Consider the following 19,425-nt stretch of genomic DNA (forward strand, 5'->3'; position numbering starts at 1 on the left):
GTTTCTCTTAAAACTGCTCCGCTGTTGGCTCTAACCACAGCCAAGCGAGTTAATGAATTACAGACTCATTCAATTTAACTCTCTTGTTTGCACATGGATCCTGGATTCACTAAAGCATGTTTGAGACCCAACCCAACCTTTGGTGATGGATATATCATCCCGGTGATCCACAGCAGAGCTGCTAGCATTTCCCACCATCCTGGGTTTTACACGGAGATGTGTCAGTCCAATTGCTGCAAATTTCCGGCAGCAAGCTCGACTACAGACATTTGTGTGTTTTAATAAGCTGGATGTTGCTGCACTGTCATCCCTGGCTCAGGCATTGCTGGAATCTAGTGCCTCGGGTCCAGGATCTGAGATCCTCGAGTAGTGCCGGAGCATAGCTTCAGAGGGCTGGCACAATCTTGGAGTGAGCTACATCTCCCATAGTGAGAAAAAGAGTGTTCTTTGATAGCAGAGTGAGGTGTTTCACCAACACTTCCCTCCCTGCTTGAGCACTGCTTAGAATGAGGAGGGGCTGGTTGGCTGTGTTAGGATGAACATGGACAGATATGGTGTCATATGAGCTTCTGTAGTTGGTCACGCCAAGGCAGTTCCCATAGTGATACACCTCACTCTGTCATCAAAGAACCAGGAATTGTGTTCAGTAACACAAAATTGTTTAGCAAGATAGAACAAAACAACGATGACCTACCAAATGCCTGCAAAGTTTTGATTCTGATAGCCTGCAAATATTAACTTTAAATATTAACTTTTTAAAGACATGCGAATTTCAGGTAGCTTGATTATGAAATAATTAGATTATTTCATATTTAAGCCACATTAATACAACTAGTATTTAAAAGCTTCTGATAAGGTTTACAAAATAGCCACTTGGTAAGTGTACAAACAAGTCTAACTTTCCTCCGAGCACATCTAACAGTGCTGCACCATCAGTTCAGCATCAAGGTGTTCGACCGTATATTTGGCTATTTGTTCATGACAGCATTACCTTTTATTTGCAAACAAGCAAACAGATAACAGTAGAGAGAAAATATGGTCATCATAGCCCTCAGAAAGTTTCAAAAATGGCAAATAAATTCACAACAAAACATTTTGTCATATTAAAAAGATACATCACACACAGCATTGATTTCAACACACATTTATTCTGAAAGTGATCATTATTATTGACATCATTGATTTGATCCAGTGTCTAACATCTGGTCTAATCAGCTGTCTCATAGCTTATTGCATCGTCTTAATTTCATCACAAACTCTCACACCTAGCAATGGAATTTAAATTCTCACTTTATGGATGTGGTGCTGCAGTCTGAGGTACTTAGTTGTGCTCTATATTATTCTGATGCCTTCTGTCTTTGTTCCATGCCAAACAACACCATGTAATCAATACAGGTCAGGATTGATTGATACTGATCCCCAGTGTCCTATGCAAGTAATCGTTCGTCACTGCTTGCTGCTCAGCATTGCCTCTATGCCATCCGCACATTAGGCACTGCTAATTTACTGTAGTCATTTAATGTATGCGTCACTATTACTGTTCCGTTACACTAACACACAGGGAAGTTATAATACATTTAATGACGTATATGCACGGGTTTTAGTATGCATATCAGACAAGATCTGTTAATAATACTCATGTGTGTTGCTACATTGCTATTCAGTTACAACTGTACTCCTCCACCCTGCGTTGTGTGCATGTGTTAGTTGCTTGCAAGTGCAGGTGAAGGTCATGATGAGGAGGGGCCACTGCTGTCCCACTGAGCCGGAGTTGGCAGCGCTCTTACAGTCTATAAGAAGTGTTGTACAAACAGGGCGTGTTGAAGGACTCCATAGAGCACAGTAAAACTAAATGTGTTTATGTGGGTGTGTGTAAGTTCGCACAGCTGAAGTAGAAGCAAAAGGGTGACTTGGGACAAAAGCTGTCAGCAAGAGCACCGAGTGCAGGGCGTTGTGCTACAGCCAGCGGAACTATTTTTGCGGGTGTGGGCTTAACACTTGCTCCGAACACTGCGGTGTCCCAAGATCGGCTTCCATGTATTCTGTAGTGCTGTAGCTGCATCCTATCCATTATTAAAGCAGAGGGATGGAGGGAGTCGAGAGACTTTGAGAGAAAAGGCGAGAGGGAAGGAGAGAAGATTAACTGAGGGAGATGCAAAGAAGTGCATAAACGCATGGGTGAAAATATTGACAAAGGAAAGAGTTGACAGAAAGGTGAAAGCCACAAAAGTGAAAGAAAGAAAGAAAGTATAATGAATACGTAGAATGACCTGAGCATGCAGCAGTTTAGGACACATAGACACATACGTGGAGGGATTTGTGATTGATGGCGCAGCTATAATGACAACGATGTTCATTTTCCTATTGACAGCATTTCTTTATAAGAGCAATCCTTACCTACAGCATGCAGGGTGGATCCAGACAAAAGGCTATGTGATTGATGTCGACAGCTGCAAATCACAGACAGTCCTTCACACGGTGCTGCGCGCCTTAATGTGCTTAATAGTACTAGTTCCACCCCTTTACCAAGTTGGCTAATCTTTACTCTCTGTATGCAGTTGAGTCTGGTGCACGCCAGGTGAACAATCTGTCATAATTACACAAATCTGTGTGTGTGTTCATTAATGTCCTGTGCAGCCACAGTGAGATCCTCTTTATCTGCAGGGCAACAGAGGCAGAGCTGAGCCGCCGATGACAGTGGATATTTATCTTCAAAGTTCACATTCATCATCCCAGCAGCACCAAGCAAACACTAGGTGTGTATATGTTTGTTTGTCCATCTCTGGCGGAAATGTCAGGAACTGGACACAAAAATGAGCTTCTTTGCAAATGTAAATCAGCAACTAAATCAAATATATATACAGATAAATTTTATAAATCAACTTGGAGAGAATTTGGGGAAAACTCACAAAAACCACACAACAAGCCATCAAAAGGCACTTGACTTTTCTAAGCTCACAAATACAATGTCAGCAGTTTAGCTCTTTAAGAATTTAAGTTCTTTAATCTGGTAGCAAAGGGACCTCACTGCTTGCTCCTGAGCTCTCTACAGTAAAGAAAGGGTGTTTGATTCATAGTGGCTTTCTCAAGCTTTTCTCACCAACAAAGCACTAATTACAGTATGAGTGAGTGGCTGTGTTGGCTAAAGCAGGCCAGCTAGGACATGAAAGGATAGCAGCACAGGCTTCACTCCTGTCAGCTAACGCTGTAATTAACTCTGTGACACGGCATTCCTCTTTCTTTTCCTGCTCTTCCTCTTCCTCGCTTACACACACCTTTACATATCTATCTTTGTGAGGACATTCACAGAGGCTAGTCCTTTAACCTAACCTTAACAATCAGCTGAGGCTGTGGCCAGACTGCAGGGAAATAAAATTCATTTAAGAGGGACTGTCTGTATTATTATTCACAAGTAATTCTAACAGATTTATGAATCCAGACCCTTATTTGCATAGAAAAATGGACCAAGTGAGCATGATTTCTTATAAAGCATTTTTTAAGCTAGTTGCCATATTCAGGTGGGAGGGTCGAGCATATAGTTCAAGTTAATACTAGTTTGGCAACAAAGGTGCATCTGTAGTGTGATGAATGCATTGCACAGACGCAGTTATCTTCTAATTATCTGATAGGGTCACAAATAAAATACTGAAATTCCACTCACTAAAACTATAGCACAGGTTCCTAGGGCATGGTGTCAGTGCAGGAATCTATATACTGTGTCACAGAACTGGATTAAAATAATTAAACAAGTCACCAGCGCTACAGACACGGAGTGCCTCAATTTGGCGCCAATCTCAAGTGGCCATTCAAGGAACAGCAGTTCTTGGCAGTGCGACGTTGGCTTCACTTTCAGCATCTCACACTAATGACTGTGTGTTGCTGTTTTAACATAGAAAGTTAGTAGCTATGGCACTATTCCCTTTATTCCTCATCAGAAGATATCGCTTGTTAGATTGTGTTGTTCCTTCTAGCTTTACCTATACATACTTTTTCCTGTGCCAACGGGCAGTTTATTTTAGCTCAGGATGAGTAGTTTGGAGACAAAATTAGAGAAGCAAGGTGGAGATGATTTGGACATAGGTGAGATGAAGGAGGATGTATAGTGAATATATTGAACAAATTATTATGGATTGAATATGGATTTGCCAGGCATAGGGAAAAGCTATGGGACAACAAGACTGTGGCTTCATAACAGGATAAACCAGTGGATGATGTCACTGCAGCTACATCCATTTCTTATACTGTCTATGCCCTGAGCCAATTCTAGTCTTAACCATAACACCAAGCCTTATCCTCCAAAAAGCTGTTTGCAGGGTGTGAAAAAGGGAAAACTGAGGGAAAAGGTCCTCGCTTCTTCTAAAATGCCTTCCCCTGATCTGAAACTCAAACTGGTCCTCACAGGGGTATTCAGACCTGTCCACCCACACACACATCACTTTCTCACCTCTTGCCATCTAGGAGCAGCGAAGGAGTCAAATTTAGCAAGATCACGCTTTGGTCAATGAGAACAAGTGAGGGTGGGAGAGGGAAGCGAGGAAAGAGATGGGAGGGTTGGGGGAGGTAAGGGAAAGCGGGACAGTCATCAGTACACACCCTTACACACTCCTTTCTCTCACCTCATTGCCAGCCATGCTGAACCAAACCTGACAGCTATTCAATTTTCCCAAAGCTAAATCTAATCTGCAGCCGTCTCCCCCTCACTGACACCGTGTTACACTGGAACGCCTCAGTCATCACCCACCCTTGGCAGCAGACTGGCACCATCATGCATACTTCAACCATAAACACACGCACACACACGCATGCACATAGAAATAGAAAGTCAAATAAAGGGCAAAAAGAGACAAAAATAAAAGTGCTCTTCAAAATAAGTATTTTTTCTTCTGTTTTTTGATAGTCAAGTGAAAACTTACATGAGCCACAATTTTAGAAAAGCTTTAGTCAGGCCACACACCTCAGGACATTTTTCAAAGTTTATAAAACAAGCTGATAATATTCACATATCTAAATGCTGTTTTAAAGCTTTATCTACAAATGTAATTCTGAAGGATAATTACCATGGCCCTTAATTTCTGCAGCTTAATATATAACGTAGTCACAGTTATAGATACTTGTTATTATCCAATGTGTAATTTGGGTGCATTTGCAGAATTTAAAATCTCTCCATAAAATTCCAAAAAGAGAACTATGGCTATTGGAAGACCCGTTGGGTGTATTAAGAATTTCATTCCCACTTTAGCAACAGACCCGCTGCTAACAAAGAGACCGTTTGCTTTGTAAACATAGAAACGTTCATTTATGTATGAAAAAAGGTTCTTCTTCTTTTATTTAAAATGAAAATTACACAACATTTGTAGAATAAATAAAAAATGCTAAATGAAATTTAAATTATATAAGTTATAGTCAGTCATGCTGTCCTCCAAATAAGTAATTAATTTGAAATGAGGGTTTAAAAATATATATTTAAATATACATATATATCGAATCATTTCCATTTCAAAAGCAGGCAATTAGTCGTGCTGTTAAAACTGGTTAGTGTGACTAAAATCTTAATTTGAAATAAAACCAGAATTTTTTCTACAAGTTGTAAAACATCCTTCAGAAGATCCTGATATGGCACCGAATGACATAAATGATCATTTGTGTTTTTATTAATGTGTTCGTTAGATTTCTGAAAGCTTATGTCAAATAAACCGCTTAGTACTGGCTTGTAATACAAGTGTATACAAAGCAGAATTGACCGATGTATGATAGCATTTAATCACATGTCGTATTTGTTTTGTAAATATCAAACTGGAAAGTTTTAATTTCCAAACGTTCTTATTGACAATACTTCACCAAAATAAGGAGATTTAAGAAAAGCTTTGCACGGTGTGCGCTGCTGGGATGGAAACTACAAGATGAACACTGTCACTATATCATATAAACACATATTTCATCTTCCTTGAAGATTAGTCCATCCATCAATTAAATGAATTCTGTTAAGATAATTGAAATAATCCCAGCAAAACAAATTTTTTGCTGTTTTTTATCCTCCTTAACCTTTTCTCTCGATTTCAGAGAGACACACGTGGAGCACGTTTGACTGGAGAACTTAACAACTATTTTCTTTTTGAGGAGCCACTTAGCTCGGTCTTATTCAACTCATTCTTGAGGATTCTTGTCAACTGACATGCCAGTGCCTTAAACCATTAAGCCCTTCTGTAAGAGTAAATGATGTGGCATCGTTGCATAAAAAAACTATATGTGCACCCACACACAGACACGCACACTCTTCTTCCCCACCCAAGCAAATCGGTTCCAGCGTAGCCTTGTCACACATCATTACACCTTCACGTCACCCTCTGCTCTTTTTCTCTGCGTATGTGCCTCTGTGTGAGAGATGGTGTGTGCATGTGCGACTGAGCACGCTTAACGTACTTTAGGTATGCTAACTTAACGCACACGGTGCAAGCACGTACCCTGTTGCCTACTCCTCGCTCTCAGATTCAGCTTATGCTTTTAAAAATAGGATCGCAGACGTGCAATCCTGCTGCCTGATCATTTTTCTTGTATCTTCCATTACCAAAAGGCTTGAAGTTATTTCAGCCTCGCATAATGTCCCACTTCTCTGATTCCAGAAAGCCATAACATCAGCGAGCTGAAAACTGGTCCAGCCAGCCAACAACACGCACACAGACGCAGCCATCGCAGCCAGCCTGGCTCTTATAGACAGGTTGCTCAATGATACATGAAATTAAAGATCTCAACAAAATAGCAGTGAAGAGGGTAAAACACACAGAGCTAATTCTAAATCTCCTTTATATCTGTGTGTGCGAATACAGCTACACTGCGCTGAACATGCACCGCTAGTATGCATATGAGAAGATGAGTCGCTAATACTGGATTTGTAACAGACCGAAGGCATTATTGATCATAGCTTTTTTTCTTCTTCACACAAGCACACACACACACACACACACACGTGTCCTGACTGGTATAACCTTGAAACAAGAGCTGTTTCCGATGGATATAGGAAGGGAGCGATGGCGTGGGAAGGGATGACAGATCAGAACTGCAGAAGAAGGACAAAAGAAAAATCTGCTCCCAACTGATTTTATTCCCAACAAATCAGTGTCTTTGCACTAAAGTTGAAATTTCTCAAATGGATTTGAATTGATGAAGCTCAAATCCTTTTGAGAATCATACTAAAAAGTCACCCAAGTCATAAACATATTTAAAAATTATTCTGCTTTTATTCTCACTGAAATTACTGAAAAGATCTATGTGAATTATTTCTGGCAATATTAATTTAGTATACTAGCGTATTTGAATTAGGGCTGTTACTCAGTTAATTAAGCAGGAATTAAGTTAACTGTTTCTAGGCTTTGTACTATTAATTATGATTAACAACACTTGTGCACTTCTGTAGAATATCTCTTATTAAGGAAGATTAAATAGGAAGTCAAATCAAGCATCAAATTAAAGCAGAGTCAACACAAAGGAAGTATCGAATTCAATTAGCGGCATTTTAATTTGACACACAAAGAAGCAGCATGAAGCACAATAGGTGCAACACAAAACTGTTAAAAAACAAAGTGTAAATGCCGCTGAGCACTATTTCCTCTTCATGGTACTTCTGTGCCAGGGTAATTAAGATTAGCGTACTGTTTAGATTATATTCTGTGCAACAAAGTAATTAGGAAACTTTAAAATTTGCAATTTGTCCACTAGAAACTATTTCTTTCTTCGTGCTGGTTTGATGGCGAAGATGGTGCTGAACCGAAAAAGCGGCATGTGTGCGACTCATACAGAAGTATCGTCATTTCCAAGGGAGTTTAGTTACGCTAGGGTCAGAAAGATAACTGAAGAGAGGCTGAGTCCATCTGTCCTCTGCCTGGGGGAAAAACACACGCACGTTTTAGTCTTTTCTCTTCACTACCATCCTCGTCTCAGTGTACAACAGTGTACATGCTTCATTCTTTCTGCTTATTTAAAAGCATATGTGCCCTCAAGGTACATGTGCTCCCTTCTCAGCATTCCTGGACAAAGGCTATTGGACTAGACTGGACACACAACATGGCATAATAGATGGGATGATGTGACTTGTTAGCAAAACTTACAGGTGTGTATGTATGTGTGCATTTACACATCCTGCACATCCTGTGGGACTGTGCATGTGGACACAATTGCATCATAACAGTTTAGTGTGGAAAATGCACTTTCCTGACAAAGTGGTCGCCAAGTCTGTTCTTTGCTCAATTAACCCAGAGGCCTTAATTTGCATTTCATAAAGAGGTCATTACTCTGTAGGAGGGTTATCTTCTTTTTGGAGGCAGAAAAAAAAAAAGATGAAAAGGGGGAACAGTTTTTATCCTGTCAAAAAGATAACACCAGTCAGCTGCCTTATCAGCTGCTGATGAAATCCATGCTGTAGGCCCACGTATAACGATGTGACTGCGCACATGAATATGAAGTGTGTGGCCACGTACGTTGGGCGTGGAACTGTACATGACACACGCGGCTCCCGTTTTCTTTGCTCCACGTCAGACCTCCACCCTGGCCTGTGTGACACCTTACAGCAGGGTGGTCCTTTGCACCCAGCAGAGTCCTGAGATTGTGGCCACATGTGTAGCATTTTGTCTGACTGCCCACTGAGAGGTTAGTTTCAACTTGGCCTTTTATCCACTAATTATCCATTAGCCAGTTTTAACTCAAGCTTCATAAAGTGGTCCTCCATTAGGGAAATTTGCATTCCATCATAACTCGAATCTTGCATTAATGCCACAAAGCAGAGTGGAAGAGCGCCGAAAAGAGATTGCAGAGAGGCATAAAAAGAGGTAAGGGGGTGTTACATGTGTGAGAAATATAGCTTAATGCTTTTTTTCTGACAGTAAACTTGTGTGTGTGTGTGTGTGTGTGTGTGTGTGTGTGTGTGTGTGTGTGTGTGTGTGTGCATGAACGCAGTGCTTGAGAAATGACACCTATTTAAATGGCATGTGTTCCGAATATGCTTTTAAATCCATGCTTACACAGTCAAAGTGCATTACTGATTCTCAAGTGGCTAAAAAGCACACATCCTGCCGTTTAAGAGCAGAAAAGTGACATTTCTCTCAACTCGAAAATTACCCAACACCACTCAGTTTCTCTCACAAGCGTTATGTTTCACATCTACCCAACAATTCAAAAAGAAGGTATTTTAAGCTTTTAAATAAACAGTCTGCTGCAGAATCACATCAATGCAGTTTTGGACAAAGTGAAGTTTGTGTACTGGGTATATTCACTCCTCGGTACTTCCCCAAGAATGCAAATCTTTTTTTTAAATAATAAAAAACATATTTACAGTTGTTAAAAGACTCTCTTTTAACAACCTTGTCTTTCTTTTAGTGTTCACAGAAAAGAAAAAACCTACCTAAGATAAACCATCTGGAAATTTGAATATTGTTTAAAGCTTCAAGGGTGTACTTCTGTTTTGACGCCTGAAGAGTTGAGTTCTGTTAATAAACCAGCTCACCTTCTGCAGCAGCTGCGACCCAGAATACTTTGCTGAGATGGACTTCATCTCCCCACCAAACGCTGATGCCCAGAGCTTCACCCTGCGGATATTAAAAAATAGGCACAGTGCACAGGCCAAACCAGAAATGGGGAAAAAACAAGTTAATAAATAAATAGATTAAAGTGAAGATAAAGTTGTTTGTTATTTATATATATATATATATATATATATATATATATACATATATATATATATATACATACATAGTGCATTCAAATAAAATAAAAGACTGAAGCGATGAGGACACACTGCCGGGTTTTTTCTTTGTCTTTGTATAAAGTCTTGCTTTGAAACCACTTTGAAACAGCACTTTCGCGTAAAAGGACATCTACTTACACAGACGGAGGGATGCTTTGGTGGGTTCCTCCCACCCCCGTGACCCTGATGCTTAGAGTTGAGAAAAGTAAGAGGAGCCACGTAGACCCAGCACTGAAAAGCACACCGCTCCGATCCACCTGCATCTTGGGCAAAAATAACGCCCCTACGCGCTCAGAGCGAGTTTTGAGCTTATGCTGCCACCGTAGAGATTTTTCCCTCCAGAGAATCCAAATTTTAAAATAAAAATAAAATGGGGAGCTTAAAAGTCACCTGTGCTGACTGACTAAATTATTCATGGTAACATGTCCAGCTGTTCGGCTGGCGTGGGACGCGGCGATGCGCTTTGGCAAACGGCAGAATCTTCAGCTATGTGAGTTATCCAAAGTGCTGCGGTGTGGCCCCGCTGACCGGTGAGGTGCACCCCGCTATGCCGAGCGACGGAAAGTGGAGCTCGTGTTCACCGGCACGGAAAGTCCTCTCGGTCGCTTAGATTGGCCGACCTCAGCCACGGAGAGCACAGAGTGGAGGTTCTGGGGGGGAAGCGGGGAGATCATCAAACGATGCAGCGCACAAGAGCACGCCCACTCCAATTGAATGAAGCGACTGGTCTTCTCTCTCACTTTCTCTCTCTCTCCCGCACTCTGGTGCGCGCTCGGAAACGCACACACACACACACAGTCTGAGGAAAGGCTACAGAGGATGCCGTTGTTGTTGTTGTTGAATTGCGCCATACTTGGGACTTGCCCCTGTCGTTCTCCGTCTTCTTCATTCACAGGGCTATAATAGCTATAGCCTTTAGCTTTCATGTCAGATCAAGTCATGCGCTGTATGCCCAGTTCACTGAAGCAGGAATTACTGCTAAAGTGCTGATGAAAGTGGGAGAACAAAAAAAGAAAGTGTGTATGTTTTAAAAAAAGACAGCAGGAAATCGGGGTGTCCGGCCCCTTGGTAGAAAAAGGGAAGGACCAGATAAGTCTGCTCTGGCAGTGTGTGGGCATATGGGTTGTGAAAGAGGATGAGAACCCCCAGGCAACGGACCCTCTGTGATGGATCGCATTTCACGTAGAAGGAAGGATTCTGGCAAACCACAGGAGGGGGATCAACACTGACTGAATAGCCTATTTCTACCCCTGCAGAGGGGTTGCTTAGAAGATTGCATGCCTACAAAAGAGTCACTGCTCAGCGACCCAGGGTCCCTGAGCAGTTATGGACTTGTATTATATTATATGTGTTTTTGGTGTTGCTATCCCTCATTCTCCCAGCGTGCAGGTATGTGTGTGTGTGTGTGTGTGTGTGTGTAGGTGGGTGGATGCAGGTGTATCTGGGAGCACCTGTTTACAGGCACCTTCAGGCCTGGTGGGTGTGGCCCTGCCAGGTGGTTGGCACACACACCTGCAGCTGATCAAGCCTCGTGGGAGGAGCTACTTAAGAGTGTGGTGGAGCTCTCTCTGACTCGTTGCGTGGCTTCACGTTAGTCTCTTGACTAATTAGTAAGTTTACTCTGCTGCATTGTGGCGTGTCTGACGGCTGCCTCTTTGTTGTCTCCCCAGGAGAAGTGTGGAGACGAGAGGGCAGCGAGCACAGGGTGCTCAGACACTGATTAGTGGGGACAAAGAACACTAACACTGGGAAGAGGATATGTCACAGGAGTCAGGAACGCACTGAGGATTTATTGTTATTTTCCATTCGCTGTAAATAAACGCACTGCTTGCATTCAGAGCTCTGCGCCTGGGTCCTCCTTCCTCAAACCACACGGTTGGCCAGCGTCAACCGTGATAGTCACCTTTGACATATATGGGTCGAACACCAGTGTGAACAGCAGGCTTGGGTCAAGCATACAAAACACCCATAATTGTTACAGAGGGAAGTCACATTCAGTCAGCTTTGGGACTTGTTGTGTCGATTCTGGCCACGAGGATGACAAATCTACATAAAAAGTAAATTAGTGAAGCAAAAACTCTAATAGCTCGTTCTACTGACAGACATGAAGCGTTAAAATGGCATAAATGGGGAAAGATTTCATTATATGACTTTTACTTAACAGTTATGTTTATTACTTTTCCCGCAGGAGTCGGGACTTTGATGTCTACTCCAAAAAAGCAATGCATTATCCTACTTAATTACTTTCTGGAGAGAGTAAGTCGTTACGCAATTCATTACATTACTTTTGCATTACTCCACAAGATGACCTGTGATGCCATGCTACATAATTACCAGTTGATAATATAAAAGTTCGTAGCTTTGTATCAGCATGTGGTCTGTGCAGATGCTTGCATGGAATCAACAGTTTCTGGCCTGCAGTTTACATCTAGTTTAATGCAAACAATGTGTTACTTAACACATCACTTTGTAACTTATTTTCTTGCAACACATTAACCTGAACATTGATTGGAACTCTTTGTGCTTCCACAACAAGGATGGACTGGTGTTAAGAGACTTTAATTAAGATGACTACTGCTCAAATAAATAAAGGAACATGTTTTTAATCAGATTACAACATTAAGTCAGTTAAACCACCGGGATATTGATCTGGTCAGTTAAGTAGCAGGGGAGGTTGTTAATCAGTTCCAGCTGCGTTTGGGTGTTAATGACATGAACAACAGGTGCACTCGAGGGGCAGCAATGAAACAATCCCCAAAACAGGAATGGTTTTACAGGTGGAAGCATTTTCCCTCCTCATCTGTTTTGACTGCTTTTTTCACTAGTGTTGCACTTGATTGGGATCATTGTCACTACTATTAGCGTGAAACCCTACAGAGGTTGCACAGGTAGTCTAACTCCTCTAGGATGGCACATTAATACGTATCATCATTACCAGAAGGTTTGCTGTTCCTGAACAGGAAACTGAAGAGCATGAAGGAGATTCCATGAGACAGGAACTCCGAGGGAGTGATAACCATGGAGGAACAGGCTAGGTAAACGGACAATGACCGCCTTTAGGTATCAGGTTCCTTCATGAGAAAAAAACCCTGTACGTTTCACACATTAGGCTGCACATTTGTGTACATTGTGTGAATAATGCTAATGGTGTTTAAATGTTCTCATGAACAGTCTTAATGAAGAAACAGACCAATTTATTACAACACAGTAACAGAAAACCTACATTAGAAACTGGGAATGTACATTTACAATGTACGGAGAGCCTGACAAAAAACACATCAGGTTATTAGAAATGCAGAATTCACTGCTTTTGGTGTTCAATCTATAATAGAAACTAAATGTGAGGATATTTTGCCTTGTTTCTTTTTCTAGTTATATATTAGTTAGATTATAGTGTGCCGTATTTTACTTTTAACATACTGTTCTTATTTTACAGGACGTGCAGTTTTGTTTATCACATTATTTCAGCTGCAAAGTAACTGCAAAGCCTGACAGTGCAAAAACACAACTGCTCCAGTATTCTGCGTTTTTAGTCAAATAAAGAGAAACACTAGAGTTTAACTCCTGTTTCTCATCACTTTGCTCCCATTTCTATTAATATTGAGGCAGCCCTACAGCACAAAGAAAAGACTGAGAAGAAATCCAACCATCATTTTTCACGAGGTAAATAGATTACCCATCACACAGAGCATCTGAAACACAAGAAACCCGAACAATATGAAGAAAATATCAGCTGTGGAAGTTGGAGTGATTTTTCTCTGTGAATGGAAGTTTTTATCCACAAAGCTAATGTCTCCCAGAGAGTTCTTGAGTGTGTTATTGTGTGTTTTAATATCACTGAGCGACTAAGTACGACCATTTCACTTAAAAGCACTGTGATCTGAATAACAGGAGATGCAGTAGGTGGAAGGAATGGCCAAGTAGAAAACAAATGAAACACAGCAAAGGTGTAGGGTTATATTTTCTTTCTCTCTGAGTAGTTGTTATTTTCTTGTTTCCACAACTTATTTAATGCTTTGTAATCACTTACACTGTTGAGTACAATAGATTTTGCGCAAAGTCACCCCCATTTCACATTTCATGGATGCCATAAATGACCAGGTCCCCTTAAATCCAAACCCAGAGATGCAACAGCTTCTAGCCATGACACGAAAGACACAGTGTCATGGTCCTGGGTCGGTGACCCAGCGCTTTTAGTTATCATTTTCTAGTTTATGATGATGATTATTATTGTTTGAGTTCTGTGTGTTATATTTGGTCTGCCTTTGAGTCTGTGTCTCTGTCTATGGTGTCACCCCATCTGTTTAGTTCAATGTCTTGTCTGGTTCCATGTGTCTGAGTTTCCTGTTTTATTGTGAAGGTCCGCGTCGTATGTGAGTGTGATCAGTTTACGTTTCCCCTGTCCCGTCAGCCCAGATTCCTCCCAGCTGTGTTGCCCTCCTGTCTCTCATCCCCTGATTACTGGTGTGTGTATTTAAGCCCTGTGTGTTTTCCTGCCTTTTGCCGGTTCGTCTGTGTTCCTCCGTGTCAGTCTGTGACCCTGTGTTCCACGGAGTCCTGTTCCTCGTCTGCGTCTCTCTGCTATTCATCATCCGTTGTCATATGCTCCCAGGTCTGTTATTTTAGTTCTCCCAGTTTAGGTGTCTTTAGTTGTTTGTTATGCCCCACTGTTTGTTTGCCACTACACCTCTGTAAATAAAACCACCGGTATCTCATCCACTGCCTGCATCTTGGGTCCTCCTTCTAAATCCACACGGCTCGCCTCGGCAGCCGTGACACACAGCTTGTTAGGACAGAAATGACTGATAATATTTATGAAATTAAAAAAAAATGTTCTAGTTACTAGCTAGGAGAAAAACATGCTTCCATATAATTCCATGCATATCAGCTAGAGGCAAACCCATGCATTTTTTCTGCATGGTTGGGGCAGCGAGGCAGGGCGCTAAAATCTGGATTAACAAGGGATTCGTTCACACAGTACAGTCAACCTTGAAAGCAATAAAGAGCATGCAGTTGCCAGGGGATGAAGCTAATGTAGTGAGAAAAAACTGAAATTATTAGCGAACATAAAAAAAATAAATGTAATAACATATTTCTAGACAGTAAAGGGATAATGGGTTACATCAGAGAGAAGAAAACACAAGTCTAATGACTAAGTCTTCTCTTCCAGCCATGAAATCCCTCGTTTTGCCTCAGTGCTCCAACTTCCTCTGTTCTCGGGGCTGTAATCACACCTGATTTTACAGAGCAGAGTGTACCGTGCTGCTAGCAGATCTGTGCCTGACATTACAGCAAAGAAAAAAATAACACTGTCACATCTCCAGTCCTATTTTTGCTATATTTTGTTATGTTGGACATATGGACGATTTAGCGCGTAAAAGCATGGTTTGTGTTGCCTCTGCAGTCCTCAGCTGACATCACTCTATTATTGTGTTTAAATACTAGCTGGAAACTCCCATTGACATAATAATCTACCTCTCAGATTCATGGTTGTAGATCCAGTGTTCGAAAGACTCATCTAGTTAATATTATACTGATGTTAGTGATAGATAGAAAAGTAATAAACAATTCACATAATATTATATAAACATAAATGAGACTAAAACTAATTTAAGGATGAAAGCTTTAAAGCTGTTTTCCTTTCTTTTGTCCCTAGGTTGACCTCGGGGTTACCTGTTATTCTTGCCTCTGGCAGCTCATTGTCACCAAGGTCACTTCTATGTACAACTGCAGAATACAGATCAGAGGCAAGGGTGGCAGCACCGGGCAGACTGACCTGGATGTGATGATATTTCAGTGAGCTTCAGCTGGACCACATCCACATTCGCTTTTTATCATGCTCCCAACATCCTCAGGATTTTATTTGAATCTCTCCCTCATCACCACCTCCCCCACCCGCCTCAAACAACATTTAGGTGGTATTTTAGCACCAGAGTTAAAGATATGCATTTGAAAGCAATGAATAGCAGCTTGATGAAACAATACGTGAATATCTGGAAAATTGCTCGTCGAACAAAGCTTATCAAACCAACTTGTTCCCAATATATTTGCCATAGTGACATAACTTTTCACATACTTTATGTAGACAGTGTGGCCGGAGCCTTCCCTAATGTGAGTAACGAACTTGGACTACAATTGTAAATCATAACATTTTCAGTCCAGATGATACATATTCATATGCAGATGCTTGCAGAGATTAGACTGACCATCAGTGAGTTTATGAGTACAGACAGTGACAGGTGTAGTCCCACTGGGAATGTCATAGAACAGTCTAAATAATTCTTTGTCAGGCTCAGAGTTCACCTTGCTCTGTGAATGCTTTGATTCAATGCAGTTAATAATGAGATGCCAAAAGAGCGTTCCCCCATGAGCACTGGCACAGAAATATTCAACTTTATTTGATGAGACTGCTGCCCCTGGAATATGCACTGTCATAGATCAAAATACCCATTGCACTCCAGATTCATGAGCCTGAGGACAAATTGCACCAAGCTTGCAAAGGATGTACAACAAGAAATGGTGGAAGCCTTGGCGTGTGCCTGGCATGTCACCTGTGTACCACCGGAGAAGGAAGCATGAATGATCACTGGTCTTTCCTGCAATGCTGGAAAAAATGTGATGAAGGTTTTTAGTTGGATCATAGTAGCTTCTATAAACATAAAAAGTTCAGTGATTGCATGGACTCTTAAAGCTTTCCTGCAGTGCTGCTGAAAGGTAGCCTGATTTTCTAAACTAGCATCTGCTCTTTAGAAAATTACTGTGGCTGTTTCTATGTAATTGTGAAACATTCAGAAAATGTGATAAAAGGTTTTACTTATTGGGGTAATATTCTGTCAGAATCCAGAATCAATATTTATTATATGAAAGCTAAAATCTGCACTTTAAATAAGTTTGTTACAGGGGGTTAAAGGTGCAAAATGATATACATTTTAGCTTGTAGAGCTAAAGTAGATCCTCTGTGTTAAAAGTTCAGGAATTCCTCCTTGGATAAGTGGAGAGTATTATGGCTGGGATTTTTCAGCTGAGAATATCTGCATAGGAGGCCTGAGGCATAAACCGGATACAGCGAGCAGCTGCCTTCATCCCCAAAACCTCAAGAAGCAAATAATAAACTCCCGTTCAGTTATTCTTAATAATTCAGGCGCTTCATTAATATTATGTGTTTTTTGTTTAATGTTTGCACTTTGTAAGACCTAACTGAACATTTTCTGCTACAAGCTCAAGTGCAGCAGGAAAACACGCAGCAGTCGCCATTGTTTCATTTTCTTCCGACAAGCAGTCAATCTTGAAAGAAAGAAACAGCTTGTTCAGCGAAAGACTCAGCGAAAGGGTCGAAGACATCTTGTGAAAAGCCAGAGGAAGATAATAGGGTGAAGTAACTGCTTTCTTAAATCATACCGAAGATGAACTTGTCGTTGAAAAAAGAAAATCACATAACGGGACGCATATTAGTGAGGATAATTGTGTTTAAAGGCCTTTATACACCAGTCATTTCCTCTGGCCAGAGATAACAGTTAGAACATCGAGCTATTTTTGAGAAAGAAATGAGCTGATGGAATATTGTGATACTTATAATAGACAACAGAACTGCCATATTGTATGTAGTCACATAAAAATGATGTGCTGGAGAATCTGAAAGACCTGTAAGCCTTCTATATGATTCAGAAATTTGTTGATATATTTTGGCAATGGAGGGGAGTCCATGTGCCTTTGTTTATAGACCATGCTAAGAAAGTGAAGATGCACTATACTGTCAAAAGCATCCCCCGACCCAAATCACTGAATTCAGGTGTTCCAATCACTTCCATGGCCACAGGTGTATAAAATCAAGCACCTAGGCATGCAGACTGCTTCTACAACAACTGTGTCAGTTCCAGTGTGGTACCACTGTAGGAAGTCCAAGTGAGAAAGTTCCTCCTTAGTAAATATTCTTAGTCACCTGTTAGTGCTACTAGAACAAAATGTGACTGGGGATGACAGCAACTCAGCCACAAAGTGGTAGAGAATCACAGAAGATGCTGAGGCTCACAGTGGAGAGATGTCGCCAACTTCATACAGAACTAATGGTTACACACCTCCAAATTCAGATTACCTGAAGGAAAGTGCATCAAGAACTTCATAGAATGGGTTTCCATTGTTGAGCAGCTCCAGCCAAGCCTCACATCATCAAACACAATGCAAAGAGTCGGATGCAGCAAGCCACCACTGGACTCTAGGGCAGTGGAGACTTTTACTCTGGAGTCATGAATCATCCTGCTATGTAGACAAGTCTAGGTTTGCCAGGGGAACATACTTACAGTTTTTTTTTTTATTGGTTTGGCGCAGTTTTCACAAGCAATTGGTACATTTTCAAAACTCTTAGTACTTATATCACAACAGATCATCAAAAGTGCACGTTTTTCAAACATTTCAGCATATTTTCAATTGTGTCAGTACAATACACATTATGACAAAATATCATTTTCACTACACAAAATAAGTGTTTCATCTAAATAAATGTTTTGTTCACAGTTACTGCCTTTCATAATGTTATCACTATCAAATTTTTGATTTGCATCTCTTATTATTCAGTTTAATACATTTTTCTATCATTTAATTCAACTGATCTTAATGTTCAATCAATGAATCATCCATTATGTCCATGGATTTTCAACTTGACTGATTGTTGTCTGGTCATTTGTAAGTTACACATTGCTGCAAGAGCTTTCAATCTAGAAACACTATACTTGCTAATTGTTTCCCCCTGATGATCACAATTAGTTACCATATAAGTAGAACTGTGTTTGAGACTTTGTACTGTTCAAATATGGAGCAGGATAGACTCGTAGGGAGAGGAAACCTTCATCGAAGAGGTGGTGGTGCTGCTCCTCGACAGAGAGGTGGACACAGACAAGGAGAAAGAGGTGGTGGTGCTCCTCGACAGAGAGGTGGTCTTCAGAGAAATGTAGGCAGAAGACAACGCACCATCATCTCTAATGAAGTCCGGGCCATCATTGTTGACCATGTGGTTAACAGAGGCTTTACCATGGCTGAGGCTGCCAGGTTGGTACAGCCTAATTTACAAAGGTCAACTGTCAGCTCTATCATCAGAACTTTTCGCCAAGAAAACCGGTATGTCTGCTATAGCAACTTCACTTCTAAAATATAGTACTCTATTGTATAGATGAACAACATGTAATTGTCAGTTTACAGTAATGTAATTTGTAATACTTCAATATTGACAGTATATGATTGTCCTCAGAATTAACAGGAGACAACCTGGTGGTGGTCGCCCACGTGTTTTGACTGACCAGCAGGTGTTGGCTGTGGTGGAAATGGTCAGGGCAAGGAATGACATACGGCTGTCTGAGATCAAACAGGCTGTTGAGAACAACAATGACACCTTTGCCAATGTGCCATCAATTAGCCTTCCAACGATTGCCCGGCTTTTGAAGAAGCACCAGGTTTCCATGAAACAAATTTACTTGGTTCCTTTTGAGAGGAACAATGTCCGGGTGAAACAACTGCGTTCAGAATATATTCAGGTACAACACTAAACTGGCATGCAATTACTGTAACAGTACTGACAACTACTAGTTGTAAAAAAAACTAACTAAATTATCATTTTAGAGGGTGATGGAGCTGGACGCTGCTGTGAATCATCACAAGTATATTTTTGTTGATGAGGTTTCAATCTGGCAAAAACTAGACGC

At 41.0% G+C, this 19,425-nt stretch overlaps 1 protein-coding gene across 1 annotated transcript in view; it reads right to left on the reverse strand.

The window, feature by feature from the left end:
• cacna2d3a (calcium channel, voltage-dependent, alpha 2/delta subunit 3a) overlaps positions 1–10,394 on the reverse strand; it is a 132,617-nt gene extending 122,223 nt beyond the window's left edge. Inside the window, exons 1-2 of the mRNA XM_086278561.1 lie at positions 9,872–10,394; positions 9,494–9,575 (exon numbers count right to left, since the gene is read on the reverse strand). Coding sequence (XP_086134687.1) covers positions 9,494–9,575; positions 9,872–9,996 — 207 coding nt within the window. The 5' untranslated portion in view covers positions 9,997–10,394. The remainder of the gene's footprint in view (positions 1–9,493; positions 9,576–9,871) is intronic.
• Between the last annotated feature and the right edge of the window lie 9,031 nt (positions 10,395–19,425).

The sequence above is a fragment of the Aulonocara sp. 'chitande type north' Nkhata Bay genome, linkage group LG20 (assembly GCF_057382095.1).
Source record: "Aulonocara sp. 'chitande type north' Nkhata Bay isolate Kocher_YH1m ecotype deep benthic linkage group LG20, A_spYH_male_GT1.1, whole genome shotgun sequence".
NCBI lineage: Eukaryota > Metazoa > Chordata > Actinopteri > Cichliformes > Cichlidae > Aulonocara > Aulonocara sp. 'chitande type north' Nkhata Bay.